The sequence below is a fragment of the Triturus cristatus genome, chromosome 7 (genome assembly GCF_964204655.1).
Source record: "Triturus cristatus chromosome 7, aTriCri1.1, whole genome shotgun sequence".
Lineage (NCBI taxonomy): Eukaryota > Metazoa > Chordata > Amphibia > Caudata > Salamandridae > Triturus > Triturus cristatus.
The window spans coordinates 621,807,345-621,830,567 of record NC_140590.1 but is presented as its reverse complement, the minus strand read 5'-3'; the positions used below and the strand labels follow the sequence as shown (position 1 = coordinate 621,830,567).

General features: G+C 45.4%; 1 protein-coding gene across 1 annotated transcript in view; it reads right to left on the bottom strand.

Moving 5' to 3' along the window:
• Window positions 1-420: 420 nt before the first annotated feature.
• SUZ12 (SUZ12 polycomb repressive complex 2 subunit) overlaps window positions 421-23,223 on the bottom strand; it is an 819,404-nt gene continuing 796,601 nt past the window's right edge. Inside the window, exon 16 of the mRNA XM_085617193.1 lies at window positions 421-2,735. Within this exon, the coding sequence (XP_085473319.1) occupies window positions 2,393-2,735 (343 nt within the window). The 3' untranslated portion in view covers window positions 421-2,392. The remainder of the gene's footprint in view (window positions 2,736-23,223) is intronic.

The following is a 23,223-nucleotide window of genomic DNA, read 5'->3' as shown; positions in this document are numbered from 1 at the left end:
ACTGAAAACATAAGACTACAAGAACTGGCTAAAGTTACAAAATGAGCTTTATAGGCTGATAATGGAAAGCCAAGCAATGACCTTAGTGTGCAGCATTCAAAAAAGGTGATCCGCTTTAGTGGAGTCCCTGTATTAACTTGTGTGTTTTTCACCTAGGTTCTGTATGTGTTTCTTCAAAGCTGTAAAGGAAGCAGAGCACTTTTGGAAAGGAAATCATAGGCTACGAAAGATACACGCTTGCTGAGGGACACTGATCCACAAGACTAGCAGAAGGGTAGTATAATGGAATGAAGAGTCACATCTGAAACATCAATATTTCTGAGGATTGTAGTCTGCAAGATCATCATATTCATGAAAAGTTGTGATATACCAAGGACAGGCTTTAATATATCTGAATTTCAAACATGAAAAACAAACGGATTTCAAATAAACATTTAATGTTAAAAACAAGGGTTCTTTTCAACAACTGAACTTGTTTCTTTAAAAGATATACACCATTTAAATGTTTATCACCAGCTAACATGATCTTGTCCATTTATTTTTTTAGAATACATGTAGAAAAGTATCTTTTCTTATAAATACAAACAATATTTTCCCAGCCTTTATTAGAAATTAACATGAACATTTTTAATGGACAATATCTTTTTGGGGGGCCCACACCAACATTTGTGCAAACAATGCCAGACTTCTTTTAAGCACTTAAGAGCAAATCTGTTTATGAAATGGCATAAGCAATGATTCTATAACTACATCTTGCTAAAATATTCTGATTTTACATATGTGCAGAACTTGAGCAAATTAAAGCCACAGAGAAAAGCGTTACCTACTATCCTTCAGAAACATAATTCAAACTGTCTAACTCACAATCTGAACTGGCGAATCAAGAAGAGGGTCTTGAAAGCTGAAATTTCTTTCATTCCTATTCTTACACAAAATTGGTGACTATTCTCATAATTGGATGAAAAATCACATCCACACCATTAAATAGTATCACAGTAAAACACACATCTTAAACACTACCCAAATCAGTATTTACATTTTATAAATTTATGATGTAACCATTACAAAGATTAGCTACCCCTCAATTCAACAAAACCGGGAACAGCATCTTACAGTGGTGGAATGAAATAAAAAATTTAAAATACCTGTATTTAGAGCAGCACTGTTTCTTTATAAATAAAGTGTAAGAAAATGCAATATCTTAAGGATAGTAAAAAAAAAAAACAATATTGAGGTGATGTCACTCGACCACAATGCTTTCTGTGATAAAAATCTAAACTGCTGGTCATACTCCAGTAATGAACCCTAAATCCCGTTACCAAAAAAGAAAAAAATCTGTAAACGTGCATAAAATGTGTTTTCAAGCTGCAGTGGACACGGCCGTCAACGCACCATTTTATTGTAGCGTCTGTATTAAATACCCTATATATAGGATAGAATGCATCACAGAACACTTGCATAATAGTGCAACACATTTCAATTTACAGTGCACTTTTTCTTTAAGAGTTGCAGCTCCAAGGCATCAGCTATTAATTTAGCTTGGTGATATTATGCAGCACCTCCAATTAAAAGAAAAGGATTAAGGGACCTGAATAATTTGTTTTTACTGAGATCTACTGAAAACTGTTTCCCATTGTGTGCAGATGAGAACATTTTCAGTATCTAATACAACCATTAGCATGACAATATGTGACTATTAAAATAAGATACAAGGTAATTGAATATTCAAGTTTTAGAAAATACACTGGGTGAGAAAGCATCAAAATAGTCCACAAAAATGAACAGTCAAACCTCAAAACGCCAAGGTGGTGTTTCACTGCGACAGCAATGTGTCAAAGCAAAGGCTTTTCCAAACAGGCACCAGACAAAAGTGCTATTTTAATATGCAAGGTTGTAGAAACTTTCCTGTACACTTAGCTCGGGTTGTGGTAATTTTGCTTAACATAACTGATTGTGAAATGAGGATCATAATTAAAATAAAGCTTCGGAATAAAAACATTTTGAAGCACAATTCATATTCCAGTAGAAGGGTAAATCACATAAACCAATGGTTCATAACTGTGGTTGTAGGAAAAACAGGCAGCCACGAAAAATTGTAATATCAAAAAATGTTTTCTATGTCTTTAAATTATGTTGATAAAGTTACAAAAATCTGGTGTATTGCTCTTCGTGCTCAAATTCATAAGTCTATTGCATTATTAAAATAAATGTACCCATAGCACTTTCATACTGAATGTGTGAACGCTGTCATCAATACCTTTTTGATCTGATCATGTACTTCATCGATGAGTGCCTGTTTGGAACCTGGTAGCCCATCCCCAACCCTTCCACAAAGAACTCATTTTGACGCAACGTAATTTCAGTGTTTCTTTTTCTAGACTGGTATTCTCTTTCATAGTTTTTGTCTTTTGCTCTGTTTTGCAATGCCAGCATTGTCTGTTTCTACAATTCTCTCTCTTCCATTGATTTCACCATGTCCATTTGTTGTTGTGCTTTGTTCTTCCACTGAGTGTTCATTTGTGGAGGAAGCAGTTTCACTCTTTTCTGTTTTTTGCTGCATTTCTCTCAGCCTGGTCACAGCTTTATCTATTGTTAATAAGCTAATGAGGTTGAAGTCATGCATGCTGACCAGATGAAGCATAAAGTTTTTACATAGGTTATTCTTAATAATTTTCAGTCCAAAATTCTCAACAAACAGCATACTAGCGTGATTCATTTGATTGTCCGCAATAAACCTAGAAAAGTTTGTTGAAGAGAAATAATGTTAAAAAATTAACATTCAGAGTTGAGCAGAATGAGGTTTCAATGAACTAGGAGTTATTTGCATACAATGAAGGTAACTGGTTCAAAACATCAATCTCTTTATTGCTACATTTGAAATGTTCACATACACACGGTACTGATTGCCACCCAGTGCTTTGGCCAAGTCTGGTGGGAATTGATTAAAATAATATCAGGATATGGATGCAACCTAAAATACTTTGAAGGATACAATTCGAAAGCAGTAAAACACACTCCTAAGGACAGTGCATCTTTAAAGGACACAAGTTATTCATACATTCAATCCATAAACATTCAAGGAAAAAAGTTACAAACGTACAATTATAATTACTTACCTGTATGACTGAGTTTTTCTACTACCAGTTGGGAGGCAAGCATTAGACTTCAAGAACAAGGTACTTAGTTCTGCTCTGGAAGTGCAGTGGGGAGTCACACATGCGCGCTGTCAGTTTTTTTCATAAGCTTGTCCATGACCTCATACGTGGAGCTAATGAGTGAATTAGAAGGACCAGTGTAAAAATTACAAAATCAGGACCTTTTCAGGTGGTAAAGGAGACCACTCTAAAGAATAGGGAGGTGGTGAGGAATCAGCTGTTAGAGGATCTACACCATAGAGAGTTAACGAAGATAAGTAACTTGGATACTTCTACTCCCAGATTACTCACCTTGTGAAGTGATACCAAAGCAGTACCTCCGAAGATGGTGGTTTATTGTAAAAAACCTACTGCATGACTGAACAGGCAAAATGACCATCTGTACAGCAATAGTGTTTTGTGAACTGATGCTCAACTTAGCTGCCCGACAGATATCCAGGACAGACACTCTGCGTGCCAACTCAGTGGCAGTTATCTCATCACTGGTAGAATGACCCTTCAGAACTTATGGAAGCTGCTTCTTAGTCAATGTGTAACAGATCTTAATACAGAGGACTATCCATTGCGAGTTGGTCCACTACAGCACTGCCTTGTCCTTCTTTGCCCCCAGAGAACAAAGAGCAAATTACCCTCCCAGTATTCCTTGATGCAAACTATGTAAAAGCTCAGCGCTCTCTTGAGGTCTAAACAATGAAGCTGCTCAGACTACTGTGAGAGATGAGGCCGAGCAAATAAGATAAAAAAAGTAATGGTTGGTCTGACAATATAAGATGTCACTACCTCCAGCAGGAAAAAAACCTTGAGTTCATAACACCATTTTGTCCACAAAACAAGGTGGTATAAGGCGGCTGGACAGAGGGCCTGAAACTCACTCAGAGTGTGCATATGTTACTGAAAACAGGAAGACTGTTCAGGATGACCAATAAACAACTGTGCATTGGCTCAAAAGGGGAGCACTAGAGAAAAGTAAGAACCAGATTTAAGTCTCACTGTGGCATTACAAAGTTCTTTGGTAGAAACAAACAAGTTACTTACCCATGGTAATGCCTTATCTGGTAGAGACTCTAGCTGCAGATTCCTTACCTTAGAATTATCCCCAGATCCAGATATTTTTTGTGAGCAGTATCCCAGTGCACAGTTATGTGTTGTTGTCCACGGTGCCTACATGGGCGCCACACCAGCGTGCTGATGTCTGATTCTTTTCTAGACTCTCCATGCCAGGAGCATGGAGCCACGAAGAACACGGACCACTGGTGTGTAAAACAAAACTAGGGCCTGAAAAGGTAACAGCCTTGTCCCTTCAAATCTGTTTGTGGGGAGGATGCGTGTGTCGGTAAGGAATGCAGCTAGATAGAGTCTGTATTAGATAAGGCTTTACAGAAGGAAAGTAACTTGTTTATCTAAGAGAGACTTCAAGCCACAGATTCCTTACCTTAGAATAGATATCCTAGCAATACCTTCCCGGAGGTGGGTCTGCAAACATGATTTAAACCAGAAAGTCCTGCAGAACCACACAGGCAAAGTGCCCATACCAACAGACCTGATTCTCCAGGCAGTAATGTTTGATAAACGTGTGCAGCGAAGCCCATGCTTCTGCTGGCGGATGTCCAGGACCGGAACTCCATGTGCTAATGCAGTGGTTGTAGTCTTTGCTCTGGTGGAATATGCACGCAGTCTGGGGTTTGCTTCTTGGCCAATGAGTAGCAGATTTTAATGCAGGGCACGATCCACCGGGAGATGGTTTGTTTCTTCAACACCTTCCCTTCTAGGCCTGGACATACTCCATGAAGAGTATATCATCCACCCGGAACAAGATGTAGGGGGGCTAAAGGAACCATGCCTGTAGATCACTAACTCTCCAGTTAGATGTAACTGTCAACCTTTCAACGTGCCCAATGCATAGTCATGCTGGGCCTGGGAAAAGGGAGCAGATAAGGAAATCAACCTGTTTCTCTGCACATCATGACACAAATGTATTCCAATGGGTGGATTATACTGTTGTGGTGGAGACGCCAAGCTGCCATGATGTTACAGACTTCGGGTGGAAGGGCAAAAGCTGTCATCTGTCAATGCTCAATCTCCAAGTATGAAGGAGGAGGGTTGACCGGTTCGGGTGGAGAACGGTCCCAGATTGCTGCAGCAGAAGTTCGTCCTGAAGGGGCAGCTTGATTTGAGTGCCCATAGCCATACTCAACTCGGGATACGAAATTCTCGGAGCACAGTCTGGTGCCACAAAGGTAAAATGGGCCTGGTCGTTCCTGATTATCTTCATAACTCGGGCAGGACAAGTAGAGATAGAAAGGCATAGAAGAGTCCTATGCTCCACTCGATCTGGAATGAGTTTCTGAGAGAGTGTATTCTTGGGAACTCAAGCAGGCAAATGTTTCAACACTGCGTTCTCGTCAGTGGCAGAAAGGTTCTCCCAATTGCTGAAAGATGTTGGTGCCACCTCAAGGTTGTAACCACAATTTGTAATTGTACAGGAGCAGTCTGCTGAGTTTGACTGCCCTGCATTCAAAGATTCTCATAGTTGAGTAAGTATATCTTCATGCAGTCAATTAAAACCATTACATGTAGCTATAAAACATGTTAAAATACAATATATCCACTAAAACATCTTACATAAGAAAAACAGTGTTTTTTATCAAGTTGGATTTTGGACCATCGAAGCACACACAATAGTAACTTAATACAATCAATTAAACTGCTACACCCTCTATGATAAGAAGTGGCCAAGGCCTGTATCAAGGGGACACCTCTTTGTCAAGTAATAATAAAAGTGCGAGCGTGCTGTGCAAAGACATTGCCATAAGATGCTTTTGTGCTGCTTTATGATATACCAAGTAAAGTGTTTTTTTCCTGACGGGAGAATCGAAGGAAATTGAGGTCCTTGATGTTTGTTGTATACTACAGTCACTGGTCTGGTCATGTAGCTCTATTAAAAGGTTTAAAATACTGAACAGTCCCAAAGTTTTCAAGAGCTGTTTGCCTACTACCTCAAAGGAAAGCCACTGATCTAGTCTCAACTGGGAACACAATTCAAAGTGTCAGGCACAAAGTTTTTCCAGCTCCTTAGAGGCTAGGTTCAAGAATCTCACGGTCTTACAAGCCAGTTGCAAAGAACCCTATCCTCAATAAAGAAATACCAGCTGGTCAACATGACCTGATTTGCAGAACTCTTAGAGGCGGACGTAAGAGTCTTTGTGTGTTAACAAGGCAGGGCAAATGCACAGTAAATGAAGCAAAGATTAATTGTTTTGGACACAAAGTCGGCGCTCTGAAGTGGTCCAGTATTTTTTCCAGAGGGGTCAAGATTATTCAACACAAACATAATGAGATGTATTAGCATGAGATCATGTTTCTTAGCCTCTGAGAAATGCACAAATAGATTTGGCTGAGAACCCCAAGCTGTGTATAATGACATGCCCGCCCATGCATGGCCTTTGCTTGCTATGGTAGCCTTATCAATGACAAATAATTAAAGTTTGGCAGCTTTGTTTGTGATAAAAGTGGCATAATCCAGAGGGGTGTGCCAGGCATCTTCTAATCAGAGTGCTGCAATTGAGTGTTGTATTGCTGGAAAAACAAAGTTCTTTATGTGGACCTGCCTTTCTATTTCCACCCAACACTGATGTGCCAGCAAAGTGACTTCAGCTGCCCTCGTCCTCCAGCAGAATTTTACCAGGACGCACTGCCTGGATGGGCCCTGGTGGAGCAGACCAAACTCAAGTCTGATTTGGGCTTGCGAGACATACAGGGGAATCGCAAAGTTTTTTTTTTTTTGTAAAGAGGCTCAATTGTAAGATGTTTAAAATTGCAACGACTTTCCAAGCCAAAAGATATTGAAGGCACAAATTTGGCTTCTACTACCTGAAGGAGATGAAGCGCTGAGGTGTTTAATGTCTGGTGTTTCAAGGTTTGTGTTGGCTCCTCTTCATCGTAGATTCAGTTTGTAAGTTACATGGGAAACTAGATGGACGCAGATACTTATAAGTGTTGACCAGTTCTAAAATGATGCCGTCAGCCCGCCAGGTGAATTTGGGCTGCCTGTTGCTACCTCAGCATCTAAAACAAAAAAAGCTTTGTTTTGTTGTAGTTCAGGCTCAGTCGCAGATTGTTGGTATACCCCAATAACTGATCTACAGACTGCTGCAACCCAATTGGGGTTTTACTAAGGAGGACGATATACTCGACATACTTCAAGCTTCAAATTTGAGCTGTGCCCAACCTGGGTGGATCCCCCTGGACTAGGGCCAGGTGGATGTCAAGTACGCCATATAGATATTAAATAAGGCTGCAAGAACGCACTCTTGTTTTGAGCCTGTTCGCATAGATATTTTTGGTGGTTCTTCCACCATCCCTTCAGGAAAGTGCCTCTTTTGGACATGATTATAACCCCCTTTTTGCCTGGAAAACAATGTCATTTCGACAGGAAAAAACACAAGGTCCCTGCCAACCAGGTCCCCTGTGCCAGATCTCCTTTCCTAAACTGTACCTTTTTTGTTTCCACAATAGGCATCCCTTTAGCTTACATATAAGTCCCTAGTAAAAGATACCCCTGGTACCAAGGGCCTTCTGGGTAAAGAGGGTACCTAAAGGCTGAAGCACAAATTGTGCCCCTCTAAGGGACTCCTCACTAAGCACATGTACACCGTCACTGCACCCTGCATGTCTTGGTGCAGACAAAACTGAAGAGTGGACATGACACACATCCCTGTGTGTAATGCCCACAGACACTGCACCCCTCTAACCGGCTTTAGCCCTAAGGCAGGTTGCACTATATCCCCTGTGAGGACATAGCTGCATGAGCAGATATGCCCCTGCAATATCCATGCGAATTCCTGGGTATTGTAAGTGCCCAAGGAAGCCGAAGTATGTACACGGGCTGGACACTCGTCATTATGAGTTCCCCAGTTCCATGATGGCCTCACTGAAAAATAGGATGCTTGGTACCAAACATCTCAGCACATCAAACCTGCACTGATTCCAGAGTCAGATTTATTGAAACATGCACACAGAGGACCCCTTAGAGGGGTCCCCTTAAACTCATCAATCCTTAGTGCAGTCGCTGATTGCCCTAAGCCAGCGTGCTACAACCAGAGAGTGTTCTGACCTCATGGGGTGAGTGCCTGCGCAGAGGTTGAGAACAATGCCTTTCTTGGGTGGAAGTGTTTACACATTCCCCCCCACCCACGGTCAGGAAGAGCCATCCGTTGCAGGGAGCTACAAATGCCTTGCCGCCTTTGTAAAGCGACCAAAGTCTCTCCTGTTAGAGAATGCATGCCCCCTTCCTGTCTTTGTCCCCTTTTTGGCGGGAGAACAGGTGGGAAAACTTAAAAAAGAATAGGAGGTGTGCCCCCTGTAGTGCTAGAGGCACTCTTGTGGTCTGACACCACGTGATTACCTTTGACTATCATTATTTTAATTGAATTTGGTGGGTTATTTTATCCTAGCCTGAATTTACGACGTCCTGCATATGCCTGGTTTCTCTTAAAGGTTTCTTTCTTGTAATCTTGCAGTCTCATAGTGGAAGATGCAAGAGAGTATAGAACAGCCTTGCCAAGAACAGAACATATGGGATGTGCATTTGAAATCATATGTGAGAGAGAGAGAGAGAGAGAGGTGTGGAATATACTGTTTGGTCTCGAAGTGCAGTGTTATGAGCAGTGGTGCACAAATGTACACTGTGTTGTACATTGAGAGATGAAGTATGTGATGCTATAGGCAGTGGTGCACAAATGTGCATTATGTTCTTCATTGGGAAGAATTATTAAGTTCTTACAATTGGCTTTGACATTGCCTCATGTCATCCTGAATTCTGCTTGTCTGCGCGCACAGACAGACTTTCAAGTTGTTTGGGTTAATTACATTCAAGGATTGTTTTGAAAGAGATTGTTTAATGTACCCTGGAAGGCTTTCGCAAGCTTCTTTAAGATAAAGGCTGGAACATGCGAGAATGTAGAGGGAACGTGGGAACTTCTTCCTGCCGTGGAATGCTTGCCTGGAAACTGGCCAGTTCCAGTAAGTTTCCTTGGCGCAGAGGGGAAGACTCTCGAACCTTCTAGTGTGCGTTTTGAAACTATAAAGCTGAGTGTTATTAACTGCCAAGGTGGGAGCTCACTTACAGAGTAGATGTACTGCTACAAGACAAATGGAACCGGAGTCCCGGTCGAGAGTCCAAGCCCAGCTGTAAACGAGCCCCCCCAGCTTCGGTTGGCAAGGATGTCGAGTGAACGATCGGATGAGGTGATTTTTTTCTTACTAGGGCCATTGTGATGCGTGGTTCCACTGGCTGAGGTCATTTGAGGTGTTTTCTTTGTGATGTATGATTGAGTCGGAGTGCACATCCAAAGTAATCATTTTATGTATTTAGTGTATATACCTTTCTTATCTCTTGCAGGACGTCCAGTATATTTGCTTGAGTTTTAGCTCATATTATTTGCTGCTTGTATTTCATATCCATGCATTTAAATGCTGCATTACCAAGTGTGGTGTTATTGCTTGCATATAAATATATATCTCTATATACCTTTTAATATGGTTCATCTGGGAAAGCCTTTCTGTTAAAAAGCATTGCAATTAGCGGACCTGTTCACAAAGAAACCATCTTCAAGTAAAAGACTCTGACTTGAAAAACCGTGAAGCCTGCCCCCGCTTCCAACTCTGCACCCCACTCCTTCATCCGAGTCAAAGTAGCCCACCAGTTCCAACAAGGTTCCCCAGCGCTCTAGAGCCCAAGTCCACTGTGAGCTGACCTCTCATGGACTCCTCGACATTGCCTGCGGCCTCTGCATTGAGAACCCGCTGCCCCAACTGCGACCTGCTCTGGTAAGCTGTTTCCGACGTCTAAAGACAGCCCTGCACCAGTCCTGGACCTTGCTGAAGACTGAAGGTGTCTTTGTACCTGAGAATCAAAATTTACCTCTTCAGCTGTTGGTTCCCTTCCGCAGACTTCCTAGCCTGAGCCTACAGCTTGCTTCCGATTTTGGCTGTCTCCCTTGCTTTACATTAGGTGCCAGACGCTATGTAGCGTCCTGCACCCGGCTGCCCCAGTGTTGCTGGTGGTGTAGTATTGGTGCTGCTTTGTGCCCTGTCCAGTGATTGCATCAAACCCTGGAGACTGGCCCCCCCAAGCCGCTACAACTTACCTGTAAGCAGCCTCTGTCCAATTGCTCCCAATCCACATGGATTTGTATTGGGCGCCAAACCTCAAACTTGCACCCGGCCGCCAATATGCCACTGTTGGTGCACTGTTAGAGCTGAACTGAACCTTGCCCAGTACTGAGCTTGACTTCTGAAGACTGGTCTTGTAAGTTAATGTTATCCCTGTATATGCTGAATGTCTTTTTCCTCCCATAGGTTAACATTGCAAAGATTCAAAATCGCACTAGGTGTCCATTTTTTTCACAGAAAAGTATTTCTACTGAAAAAGGATCATGCTATTTACCCAGTAAGCATCTGTTCTTGCCATGTAGATTTGTAGATTCACATGCTTTGCATACTCCTGCCATCTAGTGTTGGGTCCAGATGTTTGCAAGTTGTTTTTCTTTGAAGAAGTCTTTCCAAAGCACAAGGTAAAGTGACTCCCTTTCTGTGATAGTGCACATGGGCATTGCCTCCATAGTTAGATTGTTTTACCGCAAGAGGGTGAGAATGCAGTAAGTGCAGTATAGAGATGTCCATGCATATATAATGTGAAAATACTGCAACAGCCATAGTTGTCCAGGGAAGAGGGTGGGCACATGTGAATCTACAGCTCTGCATGCCAAGAACAGATGCTTACTGGGTAAGTAGCATAATCCATTTGAGGCATGTGTGCAGTAGATACACATGCTTTGCATTGACTATACAGCAGTATTCCCTCGAAAGCGGTGGCTAACCAGTAGATACTGCAGCTGTTTGAAAAAGTGTCTTTAGCACTGCTTGGCCTACATTGGCTTGTTGACGTGCTAACATATCCACACAGTAGTGTTTGGCAAATGTGTGTAGTGTGGACCATGGTGCTGCCTTACAAATGTCAACTATAGGGATGTTATCTAAAAAGGCCATAGACGCTCCTATTTTACGAGAGGAATGTGCTCTAAGTTCTTTTAGCTTTAGCATAGCAGGTTTGAATACATTTAACAATCCATCTTGAAATACCAGGTTAAGAAATCGGGTTGCCTTTGTGAGGTGTAGCAAATGCAACAAACAGTTTTGTTTTACGAAAATCCTTTGTTCAATATAATACAATAATGCTCTTTTGACATCAAGAGATCTTTCTGCTACGTAATCAGGTTGAGGAAAGAGGTAACTCAACTGATTAGTTGATATGAAAGGTGCATGCTTGCGCTTTGTACTGCTAGTTAGTTAAGCGTGGAGCGCTTACAATTTCTATTTTAGATAGCGTTTATCATTTTTATGCTGTAAAACGTTTTTTGCTTTTAACATTGTGATAATTTCGCCCACATTCTTGCACTATAAATTGTGCCCTCACCGCATTTTGCGGAGTCTGTTGTCCTTGCTGGAAGCCCTTGTGCTCCTTCGCGTGGCGCTTGGCCGCCATCTTGGGGGTGGTGTTTTAGTCACTGTGCCATCTGCTCGAGCGCTCCAGCGCTTGCCAGGACTCCAGGTGAGCCGGTATTTAATGCTCACACGGGCCGCGCAGCGGTGACGCGCAGCGGTGACGCGCAGCGGTAGCGCCTGACTCTCGCCTGAGTCAAGCCAGAGTCTGCCCGTCTGCGCCCGTCAGCGCTAAGGAAGTGCGGGGTGCGGTAGACCCTTTGATCTTCATCATGGCTGCTTCCATCCTCAGGTATGGTAGAGCAGACTTATTGGCCTTACGTGAACAATTTACCATCTGTCCACTTCCGCCTGTAGCACCGCTAAGGGGCCCTTATCGGTGCACCTGTTGCTGTTGGCACCTGCCTCCCCCGTCTCGCGTCCGCTCCATGCAAATTTCATCCCGGCAGATTAACGTGTCGGGGGTGAATACTGTCAGTATTTATAGCCTAAATGTCAGATCTCTGGTCAAACATCAGGCGGAGATCTTTGATATTGTCACCAATGACTCCCCTGATGTGTTTTTCATGACCGAGACATGGCTACAAGATGCTGACACTGCGATTTTAAACCTTGCCTTCCCCCCGGAATATACCGTGGCAACTCTTAACCGCGGTTCGAGAGGTGGTGGAATTGCAATGGCGGTGAAACGCCGCTTTCCTTGTGAATGGAAAGAACTAAATCTTCCAGGTTGCGAATGTGCTCGTTTTAGAATCTCTCTGTCCCATTGCTATAGCTTTTCAGGTCTTCTAATATATCGGCCTCCGGGCTGCGATGCTGCCTTTAGGGCCGCTCTCCCGGACGTCATTAGTATAGAAGCTCTTGGCTGTGCAAATTTCAATGTGATAGGTGACCTCAACATGCACTTTGACTGTCCTTCCCAATCCTCCATTAAGAGCTGCCTAGCAGATCTAGAAGCCTTGCAGCTCATACAGAGAGTGACGTCCCCCTCCCACTCTGGTGGACACTTACTGGATCCGTTCTTTACCTCCTTAGAGGACATTACTGTATGCCAACCTGTTCAGTTGTCATGGACAGACCATATGCTGGTGAAGGCAGCTATCCCTGTGGTTGACTCTCTTTTTGTGGCACTGAATAAAACTTCTTTTTCCCGCCAGTGGAGTAAATTAAAACTTGAAGACTTCTACCTTTTATTAGGAAAAACACCCCCACCTCTTCTCTCCGATGTTGACTGCGGGTATGATTCATTCTGTACTTGGATTGGCACGGCCTTGGACTCTCTTATTCCCTTTGTACGTTCCAAGTGCCGGACCAAGGCCCATAGCCCGTGGTATGATGAGACCTTGTCGTCTCTCAAGAGAGAGTGTAGGCAAGTAGAAAGGCGATGGAGGAAAGACTATGATCCCGCGCTCAAAACCTGCTACCTCACTCTATCCAAGGCATATCACAGAGCGGTGTGTCGAACACGTGCCGCATTTTATGCGCAGGAGTTCCGGAATAGCCCTAATCCCTCCAAACTAATCTTTAAGGTCCTAAAGGACCTTATAACTAAGAGGGCCTCCGCGGCAGAAATCTGCACTGACTCTCACTGCGAGAGTCTGGCCTTGTTCTTTGTTCAAAAGGTGCAAGCAATCTACCACACCTTTCCAACTATTGTGCACCGCTCGGATTCATTTGATGGTCCTAAGATCAATGATAGGATCCTGGATTTTTTGGCCCCTCTATCTGAGGAGGGTTTTGATTTTTTGAGCCAAAAAATTAAATCTGGCTCCCCTGCAGACCCCCTCAGACCGGCCCTATTTATAAGCATGCAGGCCACATGTCGCGCACCCTTGCTTGCCCTTATTAATATGTCACTGGGTTCAGGGATTGTACCCACCAAGTGGAAGCAAGCGGTAGTTACCCCCATCCTAAAAAAGCCTACCCTTGACCCCACAAAACCTGAGAACTATCGCCCCATCTCTCTGCTGCCGTGGGCTGCTAAAGTCATCGAAGCCCACGTGAATGGGATCCTGACCGACCATCTTGACAAAGCGAACATCTTGGATCCACGCAAAATGGTTTTCGTAAAGGCCACAGCACGGAGACTGCCTTGCTATACATGGTTGAACATCTGCGCTCCGTGCTGGACACCGGACAAACAGCAGCACTCCTGTTGTTAGATCTGAGCGCCGCCTTTGATACGGTGTCCCACGAAATCCTGTTGCGGCGGTTAGAGGAAGCTGGGGTTAGGGGGCTGGCATTAGGCTGGTTCCGCTCCTTCCTGTCTAATAGATCTTTTCAGGTTGCGATACCACCCGGTAAATCCACCTCTCACCCGCTCACCTTGGGGGTCCCACAGGGTTCATCTCTGAGCCCCACTCTCTTCAATCTTTACGTGAGGCCGCTGGCTGCAGTAGTCAAAGGCTGGGGCATGACAATGGTGTCCTATGCGGATGATACGCAGCTGGCGGTCACACTAAGTGGGGACTCAGCCATGGACGCCCTCAATTTCTGTGAGGGGCTGCGCTCGGTGGCCAATTGGATGAACCAGAATTGTCTCTAATTGAACACTAAAAAGACAGAGGTGATGGTGTTTGGGAAGCAACCTGGATGTTGGAATGACAGTTGGTGGCCCCCCCGAGTTAGGAATTATCCCCTCTCCTGCTATGGAGTTAAAAAATCTCGGGATCTGGCTGGACCCTTTACTTAGCTTCACTTGCCAGACTAAGAGGGTGGCTGCCTCTTGTTTTGGCATTATTAGGAGCATCAGGCCGGTGCTTAAATTCTTCGATGCCAGCACTAGACAGCTTGTGGTCCAGGCCTCGGTACTATCCAGGATAGATTATGTCAGTGCTCTGCTTGCAGGCACGAACAAGGCTGAACTTCTGCGGCTACAACGAGTGCAGAATGCCGCCGCAAGAGCGATAGTTGGGCTGCCCAAACGTTGCTCAGTGTCCGGAGCATTGCAAACACTCCATTGGTTGCCTGTGGCTCGGCGGATTGAGTTTAAGGTGCTTTGCCTGGCCTTTAAAATTTTGAAAGGCTTGGCTCCACCTATTCTCATGAACCTTCTGACTCCATACGTCCCATCTCGCTCTTTGAGATCGATGGGTCAGAATTTAGCTGTTGTTCCTCGCTTTTTGCGGAGCAGGATTGGAGGCCGCTCCTTCCGAGTAGTAGCCGCTAAGCTCTGGAACGCTCTCCCTATTGACATCCATGCTTTGGAAGACTTAACCAGGTTCAGACGTGTCATCAAAACATTTCTTTTTAATAAAATCAACTGACTCTGATGCATTTTGTGATGTTGTGTTTACCTTTCTTGGCGCCAGGACGCCCCTTTGCTGGGGCAGCTGTGCGCGGTATAAAAACCATTAACATTACATAACATAACATAACATATGAAAGCAGAGAGGACTTTGGGAAGGAATTTTGGGTTGGTGCAAATAACTACTCTGTCTTTATGAAGTTGAAAGAAGGGTTCTTCTAAGGTTAATGCTTGTAGCTAAATAACTCTCCTCAATGAAGTGATCGGAATGAGGAAGGCAACTTTCCAAGAAACTGTAGCAGACAGCTGTGTAATGGCTCAAAAGGTGGACCCATGTAAGCACAATGTTCAGATTCCAAACTGGTGCAGGAGGTACCCTGGGTGGTATTACTCTTTTAAGGCCCTCCATAAAGGCTTTAATTACTGGAACTTTGAACAAAGATAGATGTTGTCTGTTTTGCAAATATGCGGCTACTGCCGCAAGATGCAATCTAATGGAAGTGTAGCCTAAACCAGCATGCTGTAAATGCAGATGGTAACCAATGATATTTTGAATCGAGGCATCTAGTGGATCAATATTGTTGTTGGTACAGTATATAACAAATCTTTTCCCTTTTGCTGAATAACATGCTCTGGTAGTAAGCTTTATTGCTTCCTTAAGAATACTCATACAATCTGGTGGCAAGTTGAGAGGTCCAAACTATGGCTTCAGGAGCCAAATCGCTAGATTGAGCTCCTTGGGGTTTGGGTGTCGGACTTCTCCTTGGTTCTGCTTGGCTGAAATTGAGATGCAGCTTTTAATGTGGAACTATTGATGGTTTCAAGAGTGTTGTGAACCGTGGTTGACAGGCCCAAGTGGGAGCCACTAGAATCAATGTGAGGGACGTTGGCCTGAGCTCACGAACCAGAAATGGAAGGAGAGGGAGAGGCGGAAAAGCGTAGGCAAATATCCCTGACCATTTTATCCATAGGGCTTACCTTTGGATAGATGGTATGGGAACCTGGAGGAGAAGTTTGGGCATTTTGAGTTGTCCACTGTGGCGAACAGATCTATTAGTGGGAATCCCCATTCTTGAAAGTATGGAAGGAGAACTTGGGGATAAGTTCCCACTTGTGTATTTGCTGACGCATTCTGGTGAGGTCGGCAATCTGATTATTTACTCCTTGTCAAGAATTCCTGTCATACAAGGGAAACACGCCCTTATGTAAACAGGAGAGCTGTTACATAACTCAAGGGAAACACGCCCTTATGTAAACAGGAGAGCTGTTACATAACTCAAGGGAAACACGCCCTTATGTAAACAGGAGAGCTGTTACATAACTCAAGGGAAACACGCCCTTATGTAAACAGGAGAGCTGTTACATAACTCAAGGAAAACACGCCCTATAAAGGGAGGAACCGGGAGGTACAAGGCTGTCGGATATTGTGTTTACACCGACGTACCTGCTTCGTGAAGAGCAGTGTTCCGGAGTGGTGCTCCAGTAAGGCAAGAACGGAGGTAGGTCGAGTCGTTACTCCCTGGGCCGTGTCTTGCCCCATCGTCACCTGTGAAGGACCCGGAAGCTCTACCGGTCAACCATTGAGCTTCGCTTTTTGACTCGGCTGAGTCCAAGCGCAGTGGCGCTTTTGCTGGTTGGAGTCGTAACTCCCAGCCCGACCAGAGACACAGGGACTGCCAGCTGTAACGCACACCAGGAGGTGTTTGCCGCGTTACAGACTCGGAAGTCCACAGGATCGATCGAGCGGCTGCTCTCGGTTCAGTCTTCTTGCTTGTGATTGGGGTATCGGTGACGCATCACCAGGAGGTGACTCCGCGTCCCGGTGCAGTCTGAGGAAGAGGTTGAGCGGCTGCTCCCTTCAGGTAGAGATCCCGGCTGGGTGTTTCCCTGACTCCTCGATTCTCCCCAACACTCTTCGTGCCCCTCACAGCCTACCGATTGGCATTGTCGGCCATTTCATTTCTGCCCTCTGTTGGCATACGCCGGGATCGGCGTATATGCAGAGGACGGTTAGGACCATCCGTGCTGTGGGCTGGTAACGTACTTAGCCTGGAGGATTCCAGTGACTATAACTTTTGTTTGTTCTTTGTATTTTATTTGCCTTCATTAAAAGAACTAACCCTTCACAAGTGGTTGCGTCCTCATTGTCGTGTCTGTTAAACGATCCTGAGACGTTCAGGGCGTTACACTCCTGGGAGGTGCTCTGAAAAAAGAAGATGAACTCTGATATGAACTGCCCAACGCCAAATGGTCTGAGAGAGGTGTGATAGTGGCAGAGAATTTGACTCTCTCCCCCCCCCGTTTTTGTACATAGCTCTCATATTGTCTGTGCGGACTAGGACAACTTTCCCTATGAGGTGAGACTGAAAACCTTTCAGTGCTAGATACGCAGCTGGAAGCTCTAGACAGTTGCTGTGAAGAGTTTTGTACTTGTTGTCCTATAGACCTTCAACTGTCAAATTGTGAAAATGGGCGCCCCAACCTGTGAGAAATGCGTCTGCTGTTAGCACGATCTGTGGAACAGGGTTCATGGGGGGCCGCCCTTCTGATAAGTTTTGTGTTTTCCACCATTGCAGAGCGATGGGTGTAGCTGTCTACCAACTGTTAATTGACCCTGAGACTGATTCCACTGACGTGCTAAGCATTCTTGTAGGAGATGCATATGTAACCTTGCATGAGGCACTATTGCAATGCAGGATGCCATCATTTCTAAAAGTTGCATGAAAGTTCTGACTGCTAAGTATTGATGGGTCTGAAACTGTAGTAGCCGAGTTTGAATATTTCGAATTCTGTCTGCATTGGGAGAGGCTAGAGCTGTGCAGATCTTTAGAGTCGCTCCCAGATAGGACTGCATTTGTGAAGGCTGAAGATGATACTTTTGTGGATTTACAGTGAAACACAATTGGTGCAGTGGGTCTAATGTAGTCTGAGTGTGTAACACTTTTGGTGTATGTTGGCTTTGATGAGTCAGTCTTCTAGGTATGGGAAGACGGATTTGTTGTCTTCTGAGAAATGCTGCCACTACTGCGAGACATTTTGTGAACACTCTGGGGGCAGTGGTTACTCCAAACGAGGGTACTTTGAATTGATAGTGTTTTCTGGCTATCACAAATCTGAGATATTTGCGATGTGCTGGGTGAACTGGAACGTGAAAGTAAGCGTGTTTTAAGCGGTTGACATAAAATCGCTTTGTTGTAGCAGCGGGTTCACCAGTTGAAGCGTGACCATGTGGAAATGTTCTGACAGTATGTATAGATTTAAAGTCCTATGACGAAATTCTGTGGTTCTACAAAATAAATATAACCAAGTATTATTTTTTTATAAATTGGTCTTGGATTAATTCATTGAGTGTGTCCCCCATTTATTGCCACTGTGTTTACAACAAATACTTAACACTGCTCTCTGATTAGCCTAACTGCTCGGCCACACTAGCACTTTTGTCACTTCCGGGGCAGAATGAAGTCTACGTGGAGCGGTACAGTGCCACCTACAGGAGTGTGGGGGCAATGCTGCTTGAATCTTTCAGATCCAGTCTGGCTCCTGGGAATATTCTGAAGGTGAGGAATCTACATTTATACACATCCAGAATGTAGATGTCTACAATGAAGCAAACTACGAGCTAGCCCGTACTGCCTGACAGCACTAGCAAAACAGAACTCAATGGTTCCCTCGGATTAACTTACGTAATATATATCTAATAGTAAGAGCCAGCGCAAAACCCTGAATACATCAAATGACAAAAATACACAAAATTTTACTTCAACACATGTAATAAATGATAAACAAATCTTAACTATTTGAAGAACAAGTTCCTTAACTTCGGTATCGATGTATCTAGTAGAGACATATGTTCGATTTTTCATCAGCAGTACCCGTGCGCGTCAGCCGGCTCTGCATCAGTTATCGGCGTTGTGGACGCGGAGATGAAGTCCCAGGACCTATATAGACGCCGCCCATGAGCGCTGTCAGTTCTTAACACGACTTTTCACTCCAGAAGCGCAGAGCCATAAAAGACACTCGCCACTGGTGCGTCAAAACTAGGGCCCTATAGTTGAGTCCCTATCCCTAGAAATCAGTTTTCTGAGCGGGGAGGATTTGTGGGGCGGTGAGAAATCTACAACCAACATATGCCTCTACCATATACAGCGTTACCAAAGGTAACTTGTTCATCTGATAGAGACTGCTAGTTGTAGATTCCTTACCTTAGAATAGCAATACCATCCCCGGAGGAGGGTCTGTGAACCAAGATCAAACTAGGGAGTCCTGAAGGACTGAACAGGGGAAGTATACGTACCTCTGGACTTGGATGACCAGGCAGAAGTGTCTGGTGAACGTGTGCAGGGATGCCCACGTCTCTGCCTGACAGATATTAAGGAGTGGGACTCCGCGTACTAACGCAGTGGTTGCTGCTGTTGCTCTAGTGGGGTGAATTCGCAACCCCAGCGGAGGTTCCCTCTTCGCTAAAGCATAGCAAATTAAATGCAGAGGACAACCCATCTAGTGTTGGTCCGTTTTATAACAGTCAGACCTTTTTTGGCGCCCACCTAGCCAATGAAGATTGAGATCAAGATAAAAAGACAATGCATGTTTTGGGTCCAGACGGTGGAGTCTCTCCTCCTTGGAAGGATGCGGGGGCGGGTAAAAAGTGATAGATTGTCCCACATGAAAGGGCATGACCACTTTAGGAAGGAACTGAGCTTTTTTTCAATTCACTACTTTATATGGATGAATAGAGAGAAAAGGAGGCTTGGAAGACAGAGCCTGAAGCTCACTAACACAACGAGCAGGAGTGATGGCAATAAGGGTAGCAGTTTTTAGGTCTCGCCTGACCCAGCGCATGCGCTGGTCTGGCGAGACTTATTGAGAGGGCTCCAAAAAGTGCTACCAGGCCAGCCTAGAGCTACAGTGCATGTGCGCAGGCACGCGCGCCACGCTTTACCGCAATTACTTTCACTTGCACGGCCGCTTTGATGTTTGATCGTGATCGCGATCACTTTCACTTTCCCGGCCGCTTTGCATAGCCAATAGGTCTCGCTTTTGTGACCTTATAAGTATTTAGTTATGCACCTGTTGCATGGCTAAACACTTATAAGGTCCCAAAGGCAAGACCTATTGGCTATGCCAATGCTTGTTAGTCAGCCGCCTGAGAGGACAATTATGAAGGAGCCACACAAAGACAGGTTTGGGTGAAGAACCGTTCCCTGCTGCTGCGACAGAAGATCCTCCAGAAGGGGCAGTCTGATAAGAGGATCGATGGCCATGCTCAGTAGGTTGGAGTACCAGACCCATCGTACCCAATCCGGATCTACAAGAATGATTAGAGTCCAGTTGTGCTTGATGTCCTTGAGCACTCTGGGCAGAAGTAGTATGAGGGGTTAAGGCATAAAGGAGGCCGGAGCTCCAGTCGCGACGAAAAGCGTCGCTGAGAAAATGCCTCCTTGGAACTCAAACGTGCAATACTGCTGACATTGTGCGTTCTCTTCAATCCTGTGTCCTACTGGCCGTTGATGGGCCTGAAACAGACTAGGAAAGTTTAGTGACTGCGGTGGCGAGGTGAAGGGTAGACTGGACCGCCCGCTAGCTCCCTGACCCGTGAGGATGCTAGGTCCCACGTCCGCGGCCATGTAGAGGCTAGACAATTTGCCCGCTTGGTGGCTGTGTGCTCCTTCCATAGCCACAAAAGGGACCCAAGACAGACTGAGGTAGACGGGAAGTAGCTGTGAAGCTGAGGAATCTGGCTGTAGCTCAAGAATCCTTTAAGCGCTCAAGCTCTGAGTCTGCCTTTTTGCCAAAAAGACAAGTGCATCAAAGGACATGTCCAGAAGATTGGACATCACCGGAGAAGCTAGAAGTCCTCAACCAGGTGTAGCGTCTAAGACCCAGTGAGTCGGTGGTATGCAGTCCAGATCGGATGTGAATTTGGTTGAATCTCTCCAGTCTTCAACTGCTTGAGAGAGAACAGCTCGGGCCTCCTCCAGGCACTGAGGCAACACGTGCATGACCCTATCCCAGATAGTATGGACAAGTGGTATTTACCGACTGCAATGCCAAGTTGGAGTACGAAAATATCTTCTTCCCGTGGTGATCAGCTTCTAGGATTCCCCATCTGGAGGAGCAGATCTGAATGCGCCTTTTGAAGACTAGGCTTGGATGATCAAGCTCTCTGTGGAGGGATGTTGCATCAGGAACGCTGGGTCGGCTGGAGTGGGGCGGTGGGCGATAGTCCTATCCACAGGAGCCCCAGTGCTGGGTTTGGACCAAGTGCCAAGAAGGACACCATTGATGGCCTCATTGAACTGCAAAAGGGATTTTGAAGCGGAAGCCGCAGGAGGCTAGTCCTGACTGCCACCGTAGGTAGCTCAAGGCAGAGGACCTCGGCTGCCTTACTCACCACTACAGCATAGGAAGCACCCTCCCCAGGAGCCAAGGTAGATAGAGAAAGCAAGCCAGTGTCAGGATAAATGTGCAGACCACTGGCATCAACCAGGTCCATTTGCCTGTCCGGTTCTTCAAGCTGGTCAGTTAAAGGGTCCAGCGGCCCCTCCCAGTCCTCTTCCTCACCTTCTGGCCCAAAATGATAGCCAAGAATAAACACAGGGACAAAGGTCCCTTTCGGCATCGATCGAAGTTGGTACGGCTCATTGTTCCCTTCAGGACAAGGATGCGGGATCAACAGCGGGGAAGGTCGAGTGAAATCGACCGGCGTCAATCCGGATCTGAAAGTGGATCTGAAAGCGGATCCACAGTGGCCCTCCGGAGTTGGGGTTGAAGCCGCCAGAGGCAAAGGCCTAGGGCTCCCAACTGACTCCGCCAGGCCTGAAGGCACACCAGTGGAGCCAAGCTGCCCAGAAATTAGGTACAGGACCTCATAAAATTGTTCGGTTTGAGCAGGAGTCACTCTGGCTCCTAGAAAGGCGGGGTGGCGTGGAGTCGTCTCAGCAGGGAGCTCCAGGGTCAGAGTTCTTGAGCTCAGAGTACCGCGTTGGTTCGACAGATGGGGAGAAGTCGATGAACGCCTGTGCTTTTCCGACTTCTTGCGTTTGCCTGACCTACCTGACAAATTGGGAGTGCGACGAGGAGTGTTGGCTCTGCGACCGGCCTCCAGACCTTCCTCTGGAACAAGAACAGGAGTGACGTGGAGCTGATTGCGGGCCTCCAGCAGCTTTCAGGACTGCTCCCGCAAAGCCTTCGGGTTCATGACCTGGCACTCGGAGCACGACTTTGGGTCGTGGTCGCGCTCCAGGCACCAGAGGCACATAAGGTGCAGATCGGTCACGGAACTCATACTGTGACAGGAACCGCAGGGCTTGAAGCCGTTCCAACGCTGGGACATCCATGATACACCAGGAGCCTAAAATTCGAAAAAGTTGACAAAAAGTCAAAAAAAGTTAGCCAAAAAGTGGCTAGGGGTAGCTCTCTCCGGATATATTGCACTTAGGCTGGTGTGGAAAAAGAAAAAACTGACAGCACACATGGGCGGCGGCTATTTAGGTCCCGCAACGCCATCCCAGCGCCCACTATAGACAGGGAGCAGACAGATGCCCCCTACCGATGCGCAGGGGTACTGCTGACAAACAATCAACTGATCCAGACTGACGCCTGGGGAAACTTACAAGGTAAGGGATTTACAACTAACAGTCTGGAGAAGCTGGCTTGGTATACGGTGTACACTTATGTAAGTGGGCACCTTGCACCAATCCAGACAACCCTTATGGTGATTTTAGTGGTCTTAGACAACCTTAGAAAGCTAAGTGGTAGTTGTGGAGAGCAGCCTTCAGGCTTAGTCCAGAAGGAGTGTAAAGTAGCTTGTTTTACCAGAACATAATCTCATCAGTATAGATTAAGTGAGGGAGCACCACACAGTGTATTTATAAAAATATGTATTTATTATAAGACACTACCATATACAATTATCTCCTAGCGGGAGATATAAACAATATTTTTCAATAGAAACAGGTAAGTAGCACGAAATACACAGTGGTCACCAGGGGGAGACTAAACCATATACTAAAATAGTGGTATGCGAACCACGACTCAAGCCAAGACTATACCCAGAAGTCGTAGGGGACCAGGAGCCCCACGGAGGACGTCAACGGGTAAGTCGCTGTTGCAGTTGCAATTTTAAAGAAGGACCCTTTCCAGTGGACCTTGAAGAAACCCCCTGGAAGACCTAAGGTTGGAGAGCTACCCCAGCGGTGGATACCTGAGGAACCAGGATACCTGCCCTAGGGAAACAGGGTGCATAGGTGTGAAGTGGCATCGGAAACCGCCGTTGAACCCAATCGCCGACTTCAAAAAGATGCCGCTGTTGGAGAAGGT